Source organism: Lactuca virosa, chromosome 7 (genome assembly GCF_052849685.1).
Source record: "Lactuca virosa cultivar CGN04683 chromosome 7, Lactuca_virosa_CGN04683_v6, whole genome shotgun sequence".
Taxonomy (NCBI): domain Eukaryota; kingdom Viridiplantae; phylum Streptophyta; class Magnoliopsida; order Asterales; family Asteraceae; genus Lactuca; species Lactuca virosa.
In genome coordinates this window covers 37,575,620-37,591,532 of record NC_136432.1, presented here as the reverse complement: position 1 = coordinate 37,591,532, position 15,913 = coordinate 37,575,620, and the positions used below count along the sequence as shown (strand labels likewise).

At 34.8% G+C, this 15,913-nt stretch overlaps 1 protein-coding gene across 1 annotated transcript; it reads left to right on the top strand.

Annotated features, from left to right (window-relative positions):
* Positions 1–47: 47 nt before the first annotated feature.
* Positions 48–5,259, top strand: LOC145124344 (JmjC domain protein JMJ24). Its single transcript, XM_079059651.1, has 13 exons — positions 48–234; positions 667–1,230; positions 1,436–1,578; positions 1,656–1,755; positions 1,901–2,033; positions 2,146–2,200; positions 2,286–2,889; positions 3,234–3,824; positions 4,109–4,181; positions 4,265–4,350; positions 4,455–4,574; positions 4,657–4,727; positions 5,053–5,259. The coding sequence occupies exons 2-13, from the start codon at positions 730–732 to the stop codon at positions 5,150–5,152; spliced, it is 2,577 nt and encodes an 858-aa protein (XP_078915777.1). The 5' UTR covers positions 48–234; positions 667–729; the 3' UTR covers positions 5,153–5,259.
* Positions 5,260–15,913: the final 10,654 nt, after the last annotated feature.

The following is a 15,913-nucleotide window of genomic DNA, read 5'->3' as shown; positions in this document are numbered from 1 at the left end:
TAAATCTATAAATGGCTTTACTTTAAAAAATTGACTGGAGGGGCATGAAAGTAATTTGGACTCTCTGTGTCCCTCCTTCTCTTCCCCACAGAAGCGGAATACTCTCTTCTTCCTGTTCGCACCCTCAAAAGGTTCAAACATCAGCAAAATTGCAGATAAAGTCGTTAAATTAACTTCGTAACGTTGATCGAGAGCTATCCTGGAGTACGCTCTGTTTTCAATTCGTTTCCATTGGTAATCTTAATATCTTTCGCTGGTCTTCTCATCCCGGTTTGCGCTTATTATGATCAATTGTAGTTTCCCAATTCTTTTTCTCGTTTTTTTCTTGGTATACCGGTTCTTGCAGACACTAAGTTTGGATTTCTTACTTTAACTGTCTCTGAATTGATTCCTTTGTGTTGAGTAATAAGAGGAATTGAGGTAATTAATCATCTAGGGTTTTTCATTGATTAAGCTTGGAGAAAGGTCGTTTCATCCCAGTTCTCTCTTAATATCATCAATCGTGGTTCTCCGTTCGTTCTGTGATGAATTTTTGTTTATATACTAAGTTGGGTTTTCTTGATTTGGATCTTTGAATATCTTAGTTTTGTATTGGGTTAGGTGGAAGTAAGTTAAGGGGGAGTTTTACCTTATAGCTTATGGTATCTCTGGATTGTTTTTATGCAGGTTAATCTAGGCACATGTTTTAGTACAATATATATTTGCTTTGAATTCTATTCAATAATTATAATGGAAATTATAATGAATCATACTGCTGAGGATAATACTGGAATTCCTGATGATTTACGTTGCAAGAGATCAGATGGTAAACAATGGAGATGCCATGCCATGTCCATGCCAGACAAAACAGTATGTGAAAAACACTACATTCAAGCAAAGAAAAGAGCTGCAAATTCTGCAATGAGAGCCAGTCTCAAGAAAGCAAAGAGGAAATCTGTAGGTGAAAGTGACAGTTATTTAGAGAGTAAAAGCGATGACATGGATTCACCTCTCGTTGAATACCAGTTTTTAGCCTCGGGTAAAAACAAGGAAAAATTATCAAAGAAGCTGATTAGTTATTCACCTGAAACACCTTCCTTCAAGAATTCATCTGTTCATATTTCTTCAAAATCAAATGATGATCCACAAAGAGATATGGCAGAGTCTGAAGAAACACCAAGGGCTTACAGGACACCATCTTCTGTTGCTGATTCATCAAAGAGCAGATCTGAGAAGATGCATGCTATGCCAGTAAGTAGTATCCTACTTCCATTTCTTTCTTTCTATTACAACATTGTAATCCACCCAATCATATCAATACTAAATACAAATGCTATAATTGAATAGATTCTCAAAGTTTTTAAAAGTACAATGCCTTAATAAGTGTAAAGTTGAAATTACAATGAAAAAAGTACTTTCTTTTGTCATACTTTTTGAAGTATAGGCTCATTTTCAGGAAACTTCTGGTGGGAGTTCAGAATCATCTGAGGATACAGGGGGGCAAATTTGTCATCAGTGCAGGCGTGATGACACAGAGAGGATTGTATGGTGTCTTAAATGTGATAGAAGAGGATACTGTGATGAATGCATCACTGCATGGTAAGATTGACTGTATTGAAAAAGGGTATTACATTACTTTGAGTTACAGTTTACTCAGATTTTCCTCTTTCTTATAGGTATCCTGACATTCCAGTTGAAGAAGTTCATAGAATTTGTCCTGCATGTCGAGGTTGCTGTAACTGTAAAATTTGTTTACGGGGTGATAATATGATAAAGGTAATTAATTTCTGTGGACAAGATCAGAAAAAAAGAGGGTTATATGCAAGAAATATCAGTGTGCTTTCATTGATTTGTTTGTTGTTATATCTTGCATTTATCTTGAGATTTGACTATATTATAATATTTTTTTTGTGTGTTGTAGGGAAAAATACGGGAAATACCTGCCCAAGAGAAGCTGGAACATCTTTTTTGTCTTTTGTCTTCAGTGCTTCCTGTAATTAAGCAGATCCACTTTGAACAATGCTCTGAATTAGAAATAGAAAGAAAGCTTCGAGGTTAGATAATTTTCAAGATTGAAACTTCATGGTTCATATGTTGAGTCATCTAATTTAATCTTTTATATATATATATATAGAGATAATTTATTCTGGTTTATATTTGCTTCAGGAAACAGAATTGATCTTCCCAGGACAAAGTTAAATGCAGATGAGCAAATGTGCTGGTAATGTTAGATTTTTCAAAGTATAGTGTACAAATAAGTAAAAAAAATAAATAAAAAATATCTCATTTTAAATGTCCTATTGCAGTGACTTCTGCAGAATACCAATAATTGATTATCATCGCCACTGTGGTAATTGCTCATATGATATATGCCTCAGATGCTGCCAAGATGTCAGAAAAGCATCAAAAGAAGTGAGTAGAAATATTCAAACTAATGGAGGAAATGAAGATTCCGATTCTACCCTTGAAAAGTTATCAAAACAAAAGATGAGATTATCCAATAAGCTTTGTGATTGGAAGGCCAACTCCGATGGCAGTGTTCCATGCCCACCAAAAGAACATGGTGGTTGTGGTAATTCACCCTTGATGTTAAAACGTATTTTTAAAATGAATTGGGTTGCAAAGCTTGTGAAAAATGTTGATGAAATGGTTAGTGGGTGTAAAATGTATGAAAATACCCTCCCAAAGATTGATGGGTTCTGTCAAGATATAAAAAATCAAGGGATTGGTGAGTTCAGAAGGAATTGGGTCAATGGTGAACCTGTTATAGTAAAGGACATTTGTGATGAGTCATCAATGTTAGGGTGGGACCCTATGGTGATGTGGAAAGGAATCCAAGATACAAATGATGAAAAGATGAAGGATGATAATAGAACTGTGAAAGCTGTAGATTGTTTAGACCGATCTGAGGTAGTTTTTGAATTTTAAACTCCAAATAAGACATGATATGACATGAATGCCCTTCTTATCCTCATCATAAAAAATAGCCCTAGAAATCTTGTGTGTGCAAAAGACATAAATGCCCTTCTTATCCTCATCATCAAGAATAGCCCTAGAAAGTTTGTTTGTGCAAAAGACATTAATGCCCTTCTTGTCCTCATTATCAAGAATAGCCCTAGAAAGTTTGTTTGTGCAAAAGACATTAATGCCCTTCTTATCCTCTCCCCAAGATAGATTACATACATTTCTTTCTATAAATATAAAGTAGTGACATGCATATGTTTTGTGTATATTATTATTTGATTTGATGCCAGATAGATATTGAGCTTGGAGAATTTATCAGAGGATACTCGGAGGGGCGAATAGGGAAAAATGGGGAACCAGAAATGTTAATTTTGAAAAACTGGCCTTCTCCTAGTGCATCTGAAGAGTTTTTATTGTACCAGAGATCCGAGTTTATTACCAAACTGCCATTGCTGGAGTACATTCATTCCAAGTGGGGCCTACTGAATCTTGCTGCAAAATTACCTCATTACTCTTTGCAAAACGATGTGGGGCCCAAAATCTTGATTTCTTATGGAATGTATGATGAAAAAAGTCAAGGTGAAGGTGATTCGGTCAACATGCTTCGTTTTAATATGCGTGATGTGGTGTACCTATTGGTTCATACATGTGAAGTAAATAGGAAAAATAATAATGATGACTTGATTATTGATTCAACTGAAGATGAGAAACAGAAAACTCTTAAATGTGAAGATTTGAATGGAACTAGTGAAGAGACGAGTCGTCCAGGGGCAATTTGGGACATTTACAGGCGTGAGGATGTTCCAAAGCTCATTGACTATATGAGACTTCATTGGAATGAATTTGGTGTCTCTGACCACAACATCATGGATGATGATTCTGTAAGGGGCTGTTTCCTTCTTTTTTTTTTTGTGAAATTTGTTGATTGGAATGTAAGGGTAAAATGGTCATTTAGTCTCATTCACATAGTTTATTCAATCTAGAAAAGAAACAGACCTTACGTATAAAACACTTTATCCACACAAACATCAATACACATTCAGACACTTTACCCATACAGGACGTAATTTGTTGTTTGGAATGTAGGGGTAAAATGGTCATTTAATACGAAACTCTCAAGTGTGATGTATATATATTTTTTAATAAATGACTTGATTTATGTTAGGTACCACGACCTCTTCATGAAGGAGTGATATATCTAAATAGTCATCATAAAAAGAAATTAAAAGAAGAATTTGGTAAGTTTTATATTTATGTTGCTTTTTAGTTTTTTATTGTAGAAATTTATTTGAGTTTATTTATTTATTTATTTATTTATCAGGTGTAGAGGCATGGTCATTTGAGCAGCATTTAGGGGTTGCTGTATTTATCCCAGCTGGATGTCCTTTTCAAGTGAGGAATCTTCAGGTGAGTTTAATGTCCTTTTCTCAGACAAATAAAAAATAAAAATTGATTTTTTTAACAGATAAAATTATAAAAACTGATAATTGAGTTGTGTTGACTTTTTGCAGTCAACTGTTGAGTTAGGGCTTGATTTCCTCTTCCCTGAAAGTCTAGCAGAAGCTGTAAGATTAGGTGCAGAGATTCGTGAACTTCCTAATGACCATGATGCAAAGCTTCAAATTTTAGAGGTCAAACATCTTTTTTTCCCATTATACCCTTGGTGTTTTCACTATTTACCTTTTTTTTTTTTCTTTTGTTGATTGATTGTAGGTTGGAAAGATTTCACTTTATGCAGCAAGTTCATCAATTAAGGAAGTTCAAAAACTGGTGTTGGATCCAAAGTAAGACACTCAGATGAGAATCTCTTTTATTTTTTATTTTTTATTTTTTAATTAATGTTTCTACTTTTTAATCTTTCTTTTTTCTTTTTAATGCTTTACAGCAGAATTCCATATTATCTAATAATCAGAAAATCAGGGCTTTATTAGCTTTTACAGTTTATTTAGTGTCTATGTGGGGCTTATCACTTTTTCATAAAGGGGAAAGGATAATAAGAATATGCATATAATTTAATACAATTCTTTAATTTCCTTAATTTTGGTGGGCCCCATTTCCCAAAGTGTTGCAATTTATATCTGATGATGTTTTTTTTTTTTTCTGGTGCAGACTTGGTGCTGAGCTGGCTTTTGAAGATCCAAATTTAACAGAATTGGTTTCAATGAATCTTGAGAAGATGACTAAACAACGACAGCTTGCCTGTGCTTGAAAATTGAAAAATATATTAGATTATATAAACACTGTGTTATGGCCTCTTTTGACATGATTTATAACAAGTTTTATGCTTATAAAATATAAGGTTTTTTTTTTTTTTTTTTTTTTTTTTTTAAAGTAAACTTGAATTTACTGTAATGGGCTTAGATAGTATATATTATGTTTTGGCGTGCATGAGAATCAGATAATGTGACAAAAATTGCAAACCATACAGAAAACTGGGACAGAGTATGCAAAAGACGTGAATGCCCTTATCATCATATTAGGAAAAATAAATTTAGTATTTACTTATCAATGTAATGCTGGAGTTAGTCCCAAGATTTAACTTTCTCTTAATTAGATTCAGTTATGATATAAATAAAAGTGCACATTCATCAATAAGGGATCATAATTAACACAATTCTTAGCATTCATGTCAAATGTGTTACCCTTAGCTATAATAACAACTAAACGATCCACATTTGTATCATCCATTGGCTAGTTTCATCTACACCAATTCACTTTCTCATTCAATACTTACACATCATACAATAAAATATCATTTATTGAGATTTGTTGAATGATGTTTAAACATCTAAGCTTCATTTCTAGCATAATCTTGCACATGCAAAAACTAATTCTGATAACCTTACAACAAAACCATAGTTTCATATAAATTCAAACGAAAATTACACTAGGTATCAACATCTTACATTTAAGCTTTTGTTGTAAGAATCTTGCTGAATGAAGGAAAAGTGCTCGGTCCATGTACATAAGCAGTTTGGTAAAAACACACACACACACACATATATATATATATATATATATATATATATATATATATATATATATATATATATATATGAAAAAGTTCAATAGAGAATCATAATTATTGGTTGTTCAAGGAACCAAATATTTTTTTCAAGTTCTAGAGCTTATTCTTTATCAAAAAAAAAAAAAACTAAAAATATCTAAATTCATAACTTAACATTGTGAATGTTAAATATATTTTTCGGATTCACCGTGTGAATTTAGATTCACATTATGAATCTTCAAAAATTCACATTGTGAATTTGACGGAAATTTTTTTTTTTTATCGAATTTGATATCATTTGAAAAAGGATAAAAAATTATGAACTTCTGTATTTTTAGTTTTTTTTTTTGATAAAAAATAAGTTCTAAAAGTTGAACAAAAAATTGGTTCTTTGGTTCTTGGTTAATTATGGTTCTCTATTGAATTTCACCGTATATATATATATATATATATATATATATATATATATATATATATATATATATATATATATATATATATATATATATATATATATATTATCTTTTTCTTATTACAAAATATTTTATGGTTTTTAGTTAATAAATGTGGTCGGGCGATGGGTATGAGATGGCTTTTGATGACCACATGTGCCGGTGGGTTTGATTCCATGTGTGGATTTAGGTTCAATGTATGTTTGGTGAGTAAATCATTATGAATGTTTTAGTGTTTCATTGATAAAAAAAAACGTACATACAAACAAAATCACATAACTTGAGATTTAGTTAAAAACAATATTAAAAATATATGAAGCACTTTATGTTTTATGAATGACAAGTAATAGTGCCAAAAAAACACTTTTATATTAGGTTTAAAAAAAAAAAAAAAAAAAAAAAAAAAAAAAAAAAACTTATAGCTGATAAAAACTAAGAATCTGGAAATAGTAAGATCGTATTCTCAAACAATTTTTTTCTCTAATTTAAATTTTTTTAAAACAAAAGTTAAAAATAATTAAAAACTTCCTCTATAAATCGATTATAACTTATGTAGTACTAACAAATAGTGACAAGTTCAACCTCCATTCAATAATCGAAAAATTCATTTCTTGAAGTTGACTCCCCATGCTCAAAATAATTTGAATTTTCTATAAGAATTGTATTAAATAAAGTAACTTCGATTTAAACTCAGCCAAAAAATATTAACATGTATATACATCTCTAAATCTCCATAAAAATTTAGATTAAAAGCTTATAAAACATGACTCGACTCATTATACGTTTTAAGTTCATTTATGGATCTAAAAGTTTCAAGTTAATATGAAGGCTAATTTGGGTCAAATAGAAAATTTTGAAGTTTAAAGGGCCAAACTTGTCAAATATAGGAACTTGAGTTTGACTTTGACTTATCTAGGCTTGGGTCCAAAAATGTTGAGTTATTTTGTGTTAGGGTTAGCCAAAGGGGGAAATATTGAATTAAACCGTCCAAACATCTCTTCCCTCTTAATTCAAAGTTTTGGAAGCTTGGAGAGACTTAAGGAAGGTTTGGGAAAATATTGAATTATTATGTTACGACAATCTTTTAATTAATCCATGAAGTTCCTTTCACGCTCACATATCTCTTCTTTGGTACAAAAACTCTCATTCATCATTTCCAATAATTTATCCCATATCATCATTTCCAAGACTTTTAGTTCCATGCTCTCATTGGTTCCAATCACCAATCTAAAGCATCTTTCTTGAGTGCAATTATTGTGAAATTCACATTCCGACTTTCCAAGCACTGACAAGCATATGAAGTCATCTGAATTATCCAATTATGCAACACCATCGGGTCCAGGGTTCCTCATAGTTTGGTGGTCTACACATGTTGGAGTCTTTGTAGCTATGATTCCCTTTTGCTACTCCTTCACCCCTTGATGCACTCTCGGTAGGAGGTTTATTTCCCATAACATAGGTTAAATAACCACACATGACATGACTTTCTCAAAAGCCCATGATACTTATTACCCCGCTCCCAAGTCTTCAATATGAGCACACATCACACTAAGTTAGACAATGGAATTGCCTATTAGAATACTCTAGGCTGATTCATTTAGAGTAAGAACGATAAGAATCTACCTTACTCGAGTCAAACCTCCAAAAATCATTAAAAACAAGACAAATCAAATTAGGGTTCAAATAACCCAAACCAAAAAGGAATATTATATATATATATATATATATATATATATATATATATATATATATATATAATATTCATATGGTCACGTCGTGACTGCTGCCATTTGGGACAACTTAATGCATTCATCCCTTAATCCTTTAAGTCATCCATTCCAACTTTCCAGAGGGCCTTCTTACCCCAAAATCATTCTAAAAATCGATGCTTTTTAGACAAGCATGTCCAATACATGTCTTGATCTCATATTAGGTCAAAATGATGAAAAATGGAACTATAATCACATGAATGTCTTCTAAACTTAACCAAACTTCAGATCCAACATATACAACCTTCAAGGGACCTCAAGGGCCCATAAAGTTGCCAAAATTATGGAATTCTTTCATCCAAACTTCCACAGCATGAAGAAAAAAGGACAAAAAGTTTAGATCTAGAAGCTATCAACATAAAGTTTGGATCTTGAACACTTACAATGGTCCAGAAATGGCTCAAACACAAACTCCAAGCTTGCTAAGAGGTTCTCTATACCATAAAGGACTTCTTCTTCCTTTCAAGTGCACGAAAACACCAAGAGTGAGCTCACAAGTCAAGAAGATGGTATTAGGGTTTTCTTTAAGGTTCTAGAGGGTGATGAAGGCTGGAAATGAAGCCCTGAATCTGAGATTAGAGGTTTAAATACAGAGAAAACCCTAAAAGATCGTGGGCTTGGGTTGCATCTAATGTCACATAGTGACCATACCCTTGTCACGTCGTGACATCCATCCAGAAACGCGTCCATACTTTGGAACGTCACATTGTGACCTCCATATGGTCACGTTGTGACATATGGTTTTTCCCAAAAACCAGGCCTTTGATTCCTTTATGCCATATAATGATCCATTTTGGGAGACGGGTGTTATAATACCATAATGTATGAATGTTGGGATAAGTAGTTACATTTTTGTTTGCTAATAACTTAGGTAAAAGTGTATCGTAGACGAATTTTTTACATGATGTAACACCTGGTTTAGAAGATGCTCGGTAGCGACTTCGGAGGCCAAGGGTATAAGCATAATCTGTCGATTCGGCCTTTTATGGGTCTCGGGTCTTATTCGGAATGTTGTAGGGTCCGGGTGTTGAGCTGGGAGCGTAGGGTTTCTCACCACCTTTTCGTGGATATGAAGTTCGTAGGAAACGGACTTAGAATGAAGAAGTTATAGTACTTTGAGGTTATTGACATTATTGGTCCTTAGTGGAGAAAAGTGGCAAGGAGATCCCATGCATGCAAGGTGGCCAGCACAAGAGTACGCCCAACGTAAGCTGGGGTACGCCCAACGTAGAGGGGATAAGTGGTCGCGGGTGTTGGAGACGTACACCCAGCGTACGCTCAGAGTCCCTAAACCCTAATTTTTAGGGTGTGCCACTATATAAAGAACATTATACCATCAAGGGTCAGTCTCTTTCTCACCCTTAGACAGTTTTCACAAAACCCTAATCTTCTTTGAGTGTTCTTGGAGCTTGGAAGGCTTTGTGAAAGCATTTCGGTGTTTTGAATCCACCCTTCAAGGAAGCAAAGGTCAAGGCAAGGTGTTGGTGCAAAAGAGAAGGTTCAGATCTGAGATTGTTGCTTTACTTCAGACCTTTTCAAGGTATAAAGTCTTGAGCTTGATGATTAATCTCTTAGATCTCTCTTAGGATGAGTTTATGGACTCTTTTGATCCCAAGAATGGATCTTTATGACTCAAACACATTTCTAAGTCCAGGGTTGCCACCCTTAGTATCATATGAGTCCCATAAGCAGTAAAGATTCAATCTTTAGGGCTCATTTGTGGCCATGCATGAGATCTAGCCCTTTTCATGGATGTTTGTTGTCACATTTCAAGTTTGGGATCATTTGGTGGATTGCAAGCCACCAAGTAATCAACTTTATGGATTAAGACGTCGAAGAGGACTTGGATCTGTAATTGTAACTGCTGGAATGGAGTATTAAGCACTTAATGTAACAGTAGCTTAACAGAGGAGTACACTGGGTGTACATGCAGGTACGCGCAGCGTACACCACCTTCAGCCAGTACGCTTAGCGTACAAGGGAGTACGCTCCGCGTACTCATCAGTTATGGGCTTGGAGTGTTTTGGGCCTCGGGTTGGGCCACACAGTGGACTTTGGGCCTGTGGGCCTTAGTGAACCATCAGAAGTCAGATTTTTTGGGTCAAGAATATGTTTGGGCTTCAGGTAAGGCCTATTAGAGGGATTGGGTCCAATTTAGCAAATTGGGCCATTAGTGGGCCACTAGTGGGCTTGGAAAGCCTACCTAGTGTTGGGCTTTTGTTTTGGGATTAGGCCTTAGTTTGGATCATACTGGGCTAGGGGTAGAATGGTCATTTTACCCCCATGCATGGATTAAGGATTATGGTATTGGGGCCCCTTGCTAATTGGGTATATTGATCGGTATTGATAGCTCAGGAAGAGGACAGAGCAGCAGCTAAGGATTTCTTTCAGGAAGCTTCTGCATTCGAGGTGAGTTTTCTCACCATACCAATGGGTCTAAGGCACCAAGGCCGACCCATTTTGTGATAGTTGGTATATTTGTTGTGTAGAGGTGTGTGGCATATTTATGTGTTGATACGTGGTAAAGATAGCTTTTACAGCTAATGGAAGGGGTAGCCTTGGTAGTTAATGGTAGAGATAGCCTTTACGGCTAATGGTAGAGATAGCCTTTACGGCTAAGGGTAGATATAGCCTTTACGGCTAAGGGTAGAGATAGCCTTTGTGGCTAATGGTAGAGATAGCTTTATAGCTAATTGATATGTGATATGTGGTAGAGGTAGCTTTTATAGCTAATTGATATGTGATATGTGGTAGAGGTAGCTTTTATAGCTAATTGATATGTGTTATGTGGTAGAGGTAGCTTTTATAGCTAATATGATATGTGGATTGTGTGGGGTATGCTCTGGGGAACTCACTAAGCATTAGCTTACAGGTTGTGGATTTGTTTTAGGTACTTCAGATCCCAAGGTCAAGGGTAAGGCGTGATGGCGCGACATGCACTCTCTCTCAGGCGCTTTCACGGGACACTCTGATGTTTGGAATAAAAGTTGTATTTGACTTATGTTTTGAAAACAATTATAACTGGATTTCTTAATGTATGGGAATATGTTTGATGATTCAAAAATGAAAATTTTCTGTGAAAAAAATTGGGTCGTTACACATGAGTTGTTGTTGACTAAGAAATTAATATTTATTCATGTGTTTTTTAGATAAAAAGATTTAGTCTTATGTAAAATGTGGAATTCCATAAATAAAATTCTAATGTATAATTTTAATTTATGATGATAATTTATTTCTAAATTTTTTTACTTAATAATCCACCTCAGACTTTTATCAATAAATTCAACCAAATCTTGCCTAACACTACTATCTATGAATCCATATAAGAATACTTTATAAAAAAAATTAGAACAATTCGTCTAGATGCTGATTTCTCCAATATAGATGTCATATTTATAGTGTGAATGTCAGATTTTGTAACGAAGAGATCAAGATTAAACCATACCACAATTTCAACGGAAAATAAATGATCCCAGGTCATTCTGCGAAATTGATTTCATAGATGCGGAGAGTATACAAAAAGAGAACAAAAAACCAAAAGTTTTCCTCATTGGGGTCATTTAGTTGGGAGTTACGTTTTTCCATAAAACAGTGACGGAGCCAGTGTCAAAGTAAATGGGTATCCCAAACCGATGGATTCGGTTTTCTTAACATCCCGAAATACGAGGGTAAAAATTTCATTTTTAAAACAATCAAAACATCCATTTACATTTAAACAAATCCTTAAAGATATTTTATAATAAATACAGTTATCAGAGTACAATCCCAAAATCTCAAAGTTGCGGAAAATATAGGTGTATGCGCTACGATCAAGTCGGGCCCTTCCCTTTCGAACAAGAAGTACCTGAAACCATAAACAACAACTGTAAGCACAAAGCTTAGTGAGTCCCCCGAATACCACATACCATACATAACATACGAGTCATACATATCAAACATGCAATAGAAAGTGCTATGTGCCAACCATAGTCTTGTCATTATGCCACGAGCCATATCATGGTCTTTCCTTGCCAAGCTGGGGACCAAAACCCTGGGTCTTACAGACAAGTTCCAGGAGCCACCTCCTGGTGTTCCATGCAAGCATCACAAAGACAACTAGCATATAATCTACAACTACTTATCTACTTTACTGCCAGAGTCCAAACTCTGGTCTTTCATATAGATCTACCAGGAGCCACCTCTGGGTCTTTCATATAAATTCCAAGGGCCACCTCCTGGTCTTCCTACAATACATAAACCAATAGGGCTGACATTGGTGCCTTCGACCCATAGAATAGTGAGGAGACTCACCTCACACTGTTGAATCACATTGATAACCCCTGACAGCTGGACCGTCAATCCTCTAAACTATCAATATCAAATAACACCCAATTAACAATTAGAATCGAAACTATATCCTTCAATCCAAACTTAGGGTAAAAAGACCAATTTACCTCTTATCTAGCTTGGCCCAAGACTGAGGCCCAAACATGACCCAACATATCTCATGGTCAACCCTGATCAAACTTTTGGTCAAAGTCAAAGTCAACAGCCCATGTTGACCAAACATGCTGTGTTGCCCCTTGGACACGACTTGTTCTGCCAGCATCCAGACAGTCAGGAAAAATCCCGACCACCCACCGTGTTGCCCCTTGAACACGCCGTGTTCGCCCGAGATTCAACAGCTTGACACATTAAGTTGTTTTCTCCGATACCAAGAGCTCCAAAGCTCAGATCTAGCCCCTCATGTGGTCCAGAAGGATATAGTTTCCAACTTTATCCATTGGGACCACCTAAAAAGTTCAAAACTCATCCATAAAGCTTAATAGTGCAAGGGCTTAACCAATAAGCATTTAATCCATAAAGACATAGGCCCAAAACATAGATATGACTTCCTTAAGCTAGAAAACCACGTAAAGTTGCCAACTTTACGTTCATTCATGTATAAATGAAGCTCTTAAGCTTAAAAAAGACTTAATAAGTGACTTAATGCATGCATGTAACCAATTATCTCATAAAGCTTGCACCTTTATGCTCAAGGAGTCCAATACAAACTCAGATTTGGAATAACAAGCCCTTAAACGACTTCACTCTCTCATCAACCCAAAAAGGGACCAAAAGCACAATATGAAGAGATCTAAACATCTATAAGACAAGATGCAAACTTGATACCTCAGAAAGCTTTCCCACAAGATGATGATTATGGATCCAAAGCCTTTTCACCAAGCAAAGCAACTTCAAGATCTCCTCTTCCTTCACAAAGACCAAAAATGAGCACCAAGAACTTCTTACTAGCTCAAGAACACCACCAAGAGACTCACAGATCGATTTTAGGGTTTTAGTGGCAATGGAGGCTGGTAAGGAGGCCAGCCATGAGGACTTAAGGTCTTTATATAGGGTGCAACTCCCTAAAAGTTAGGGTTTTCTCCACCAGCCGCCAACACGCCACGTAAAGGCATAACACGCCGTGTTGACCTTAATGAAAGTCGCGTTTCTTCAAATCTAAACACGTCATGTTGGTTCCTCCAAACCGTTGTGTCCAACCTTAGAAAGAGGATTTATTCCCAACAATTATTCCTCAAGATTCCGTGTGTTACAGTTTCTCGGTTTTTCAAACTCGGTTTCGGGTTTAAACCAAAACCCATTTGAAAATTTAACTTGCTGAGAATTGCGAAGCTTGTGTTGCTTATATAACAAATGTATATGAGTTATGTTTCATGTTATGACCGATGTAGGACAATTTTAGAATAATAAGAAATAAGTTGAATGGATATAGGATAAAAACTGATAAAAATAAAATAAAATTCATCCGTGTCAAGGCCGAAATTCAAAATAGGGACATCAAAGTTAAAAGTTCAACGCTTTACCACTTGGACAATTCAATACTTGTGTTTAATTATCACAACATTATAATATAATAAGTATAAAATCCGTATAATGCTATATAAAATCCTTTTATGCAACTACGAAAATAAATGTTAGAAAGAAGATTCGAACTTGCAATATCCAAAAAAAGTTCCCTGAACCAACTACATCTTTTGTTATTATTTCACTAAACATATATATATATATATATATATATATATATATATATATATATATATATATATATATATATATATATATATATATAGGAGTAGGATCAAATGAGAACACCTAAAAGGTTGAGAACGCGAGAACAGATCTAAGCCTTCTAAATTTTAAAATCAAAGGTTAATATTAACGGGCCATTTATATAAATTCTGAAAGTCATAGGATTAAACTGTAACTTCCTAATTACCTAAAAGGGTACTATAGTCATTAGGTTTTATCTTATTTTTATCAACTCCTAAAATCTCTCTCTCTCTCTCTCGTTTCCTTTAAACCCTAATCGATGGAAGCCAGGACTAAAAAAACATCCGCCTCTTCCCTCTCATCTCTCCACTGCCGACTTTTAAGTTTTCTTCAACCTAGTCGCTGCACAAGATACAAAAACACCACCACTGCCATCTTGATAGTTGATTCCCCTAGCAACACCATCGTCACCATCATCATCACACAACAATCATCTCCATGCCTATATCAACAGATGGGTAGAGATCGTTCGAGAGAAAAAGAAATACAAAGACATATTACATATTAGATCTGAGCTTCATTATCCGTAGAAATTTGATCCATGAGTAGCCTTTTGTGACGGAAGGGATTTGGTGGGATTTCAATTTTTTCTTGTTATCAATTGTATCATCCAACTGGTGTAGGGAGAAGCAATAAGTGGTGTGCTGGAAGTTGAATCTTTTGCCATTTGTACAAAGGTGTCAAATACGTGGAGGTAGAAGAGGGTTTTTCATTGTAGCAGCAGCAGGATCAAATTTCACCACTCTTCAATCTCACTCTCACACTCATCACTTTGCAACAGCCGCTCCCCCACGCATCTTCTTCGTCGCCAGGTGCATTACCGATTACTCTAATTGTTATTAATTTTTTTTAGGGTTTTTGGATAGATTCATGAATTCACTAAATGGAGTCTCGGATGGCTCAGATGAGCACGGAAACAGAAAGTATTGTTGATCGGCTCAAGAGTTATGGATTATGGCGAACCAAAGGTCTAATTGGAGGAAAATGGATTGATGCTTATGATGGGAAGACAATCGAGGTATTAAACTTTTCCACATCATCGTTACCGAAGATCACTCCAATCCATATCATATATGAACTCCTAACAGAAATCACAATTTAATTTCTTTGATGTCATAATTTTCTATTTTGAGTTTTAATTTCTTTGATGTCATAATTTTAGATTTAATGGAATAACTTTTAAATATAGAGATCAAGAGGTAAGCTTTGAGTTTCAGTCATTAATGATTGTAACATTTCATTAACGATTATAATATTTGTTGTAGATTTTGGATGCTCTAGAGAAGAGAAAAGCACCAATTTCATATGGGTTTTGTGGAGGTCCTTTGGAGTTGTTTGAGAAGATTAAAGGTGAAGAATTTGAGCTAGAAGGGAATGAAAAATTGTATTATGTTCTATATTTTTTAGATGTAAGTTATATTATTTTTTGATGAATTCATTTATGTTAGAATGTGTATTTATTTATGAATAACAGTGTATTCATTTGTGAATAGCAGTGCATTCATATGTGAATGAATGTATTTATTTATGATTTGAGGTATTCAATTATTCATTTGTGAATAGCAGGGTACTCATTTGTTAATAGCAGTGTATTTATTTGTGAATAGCATTGCAATCATATGTTAATGAGTGTATTTGTTTATGATTAG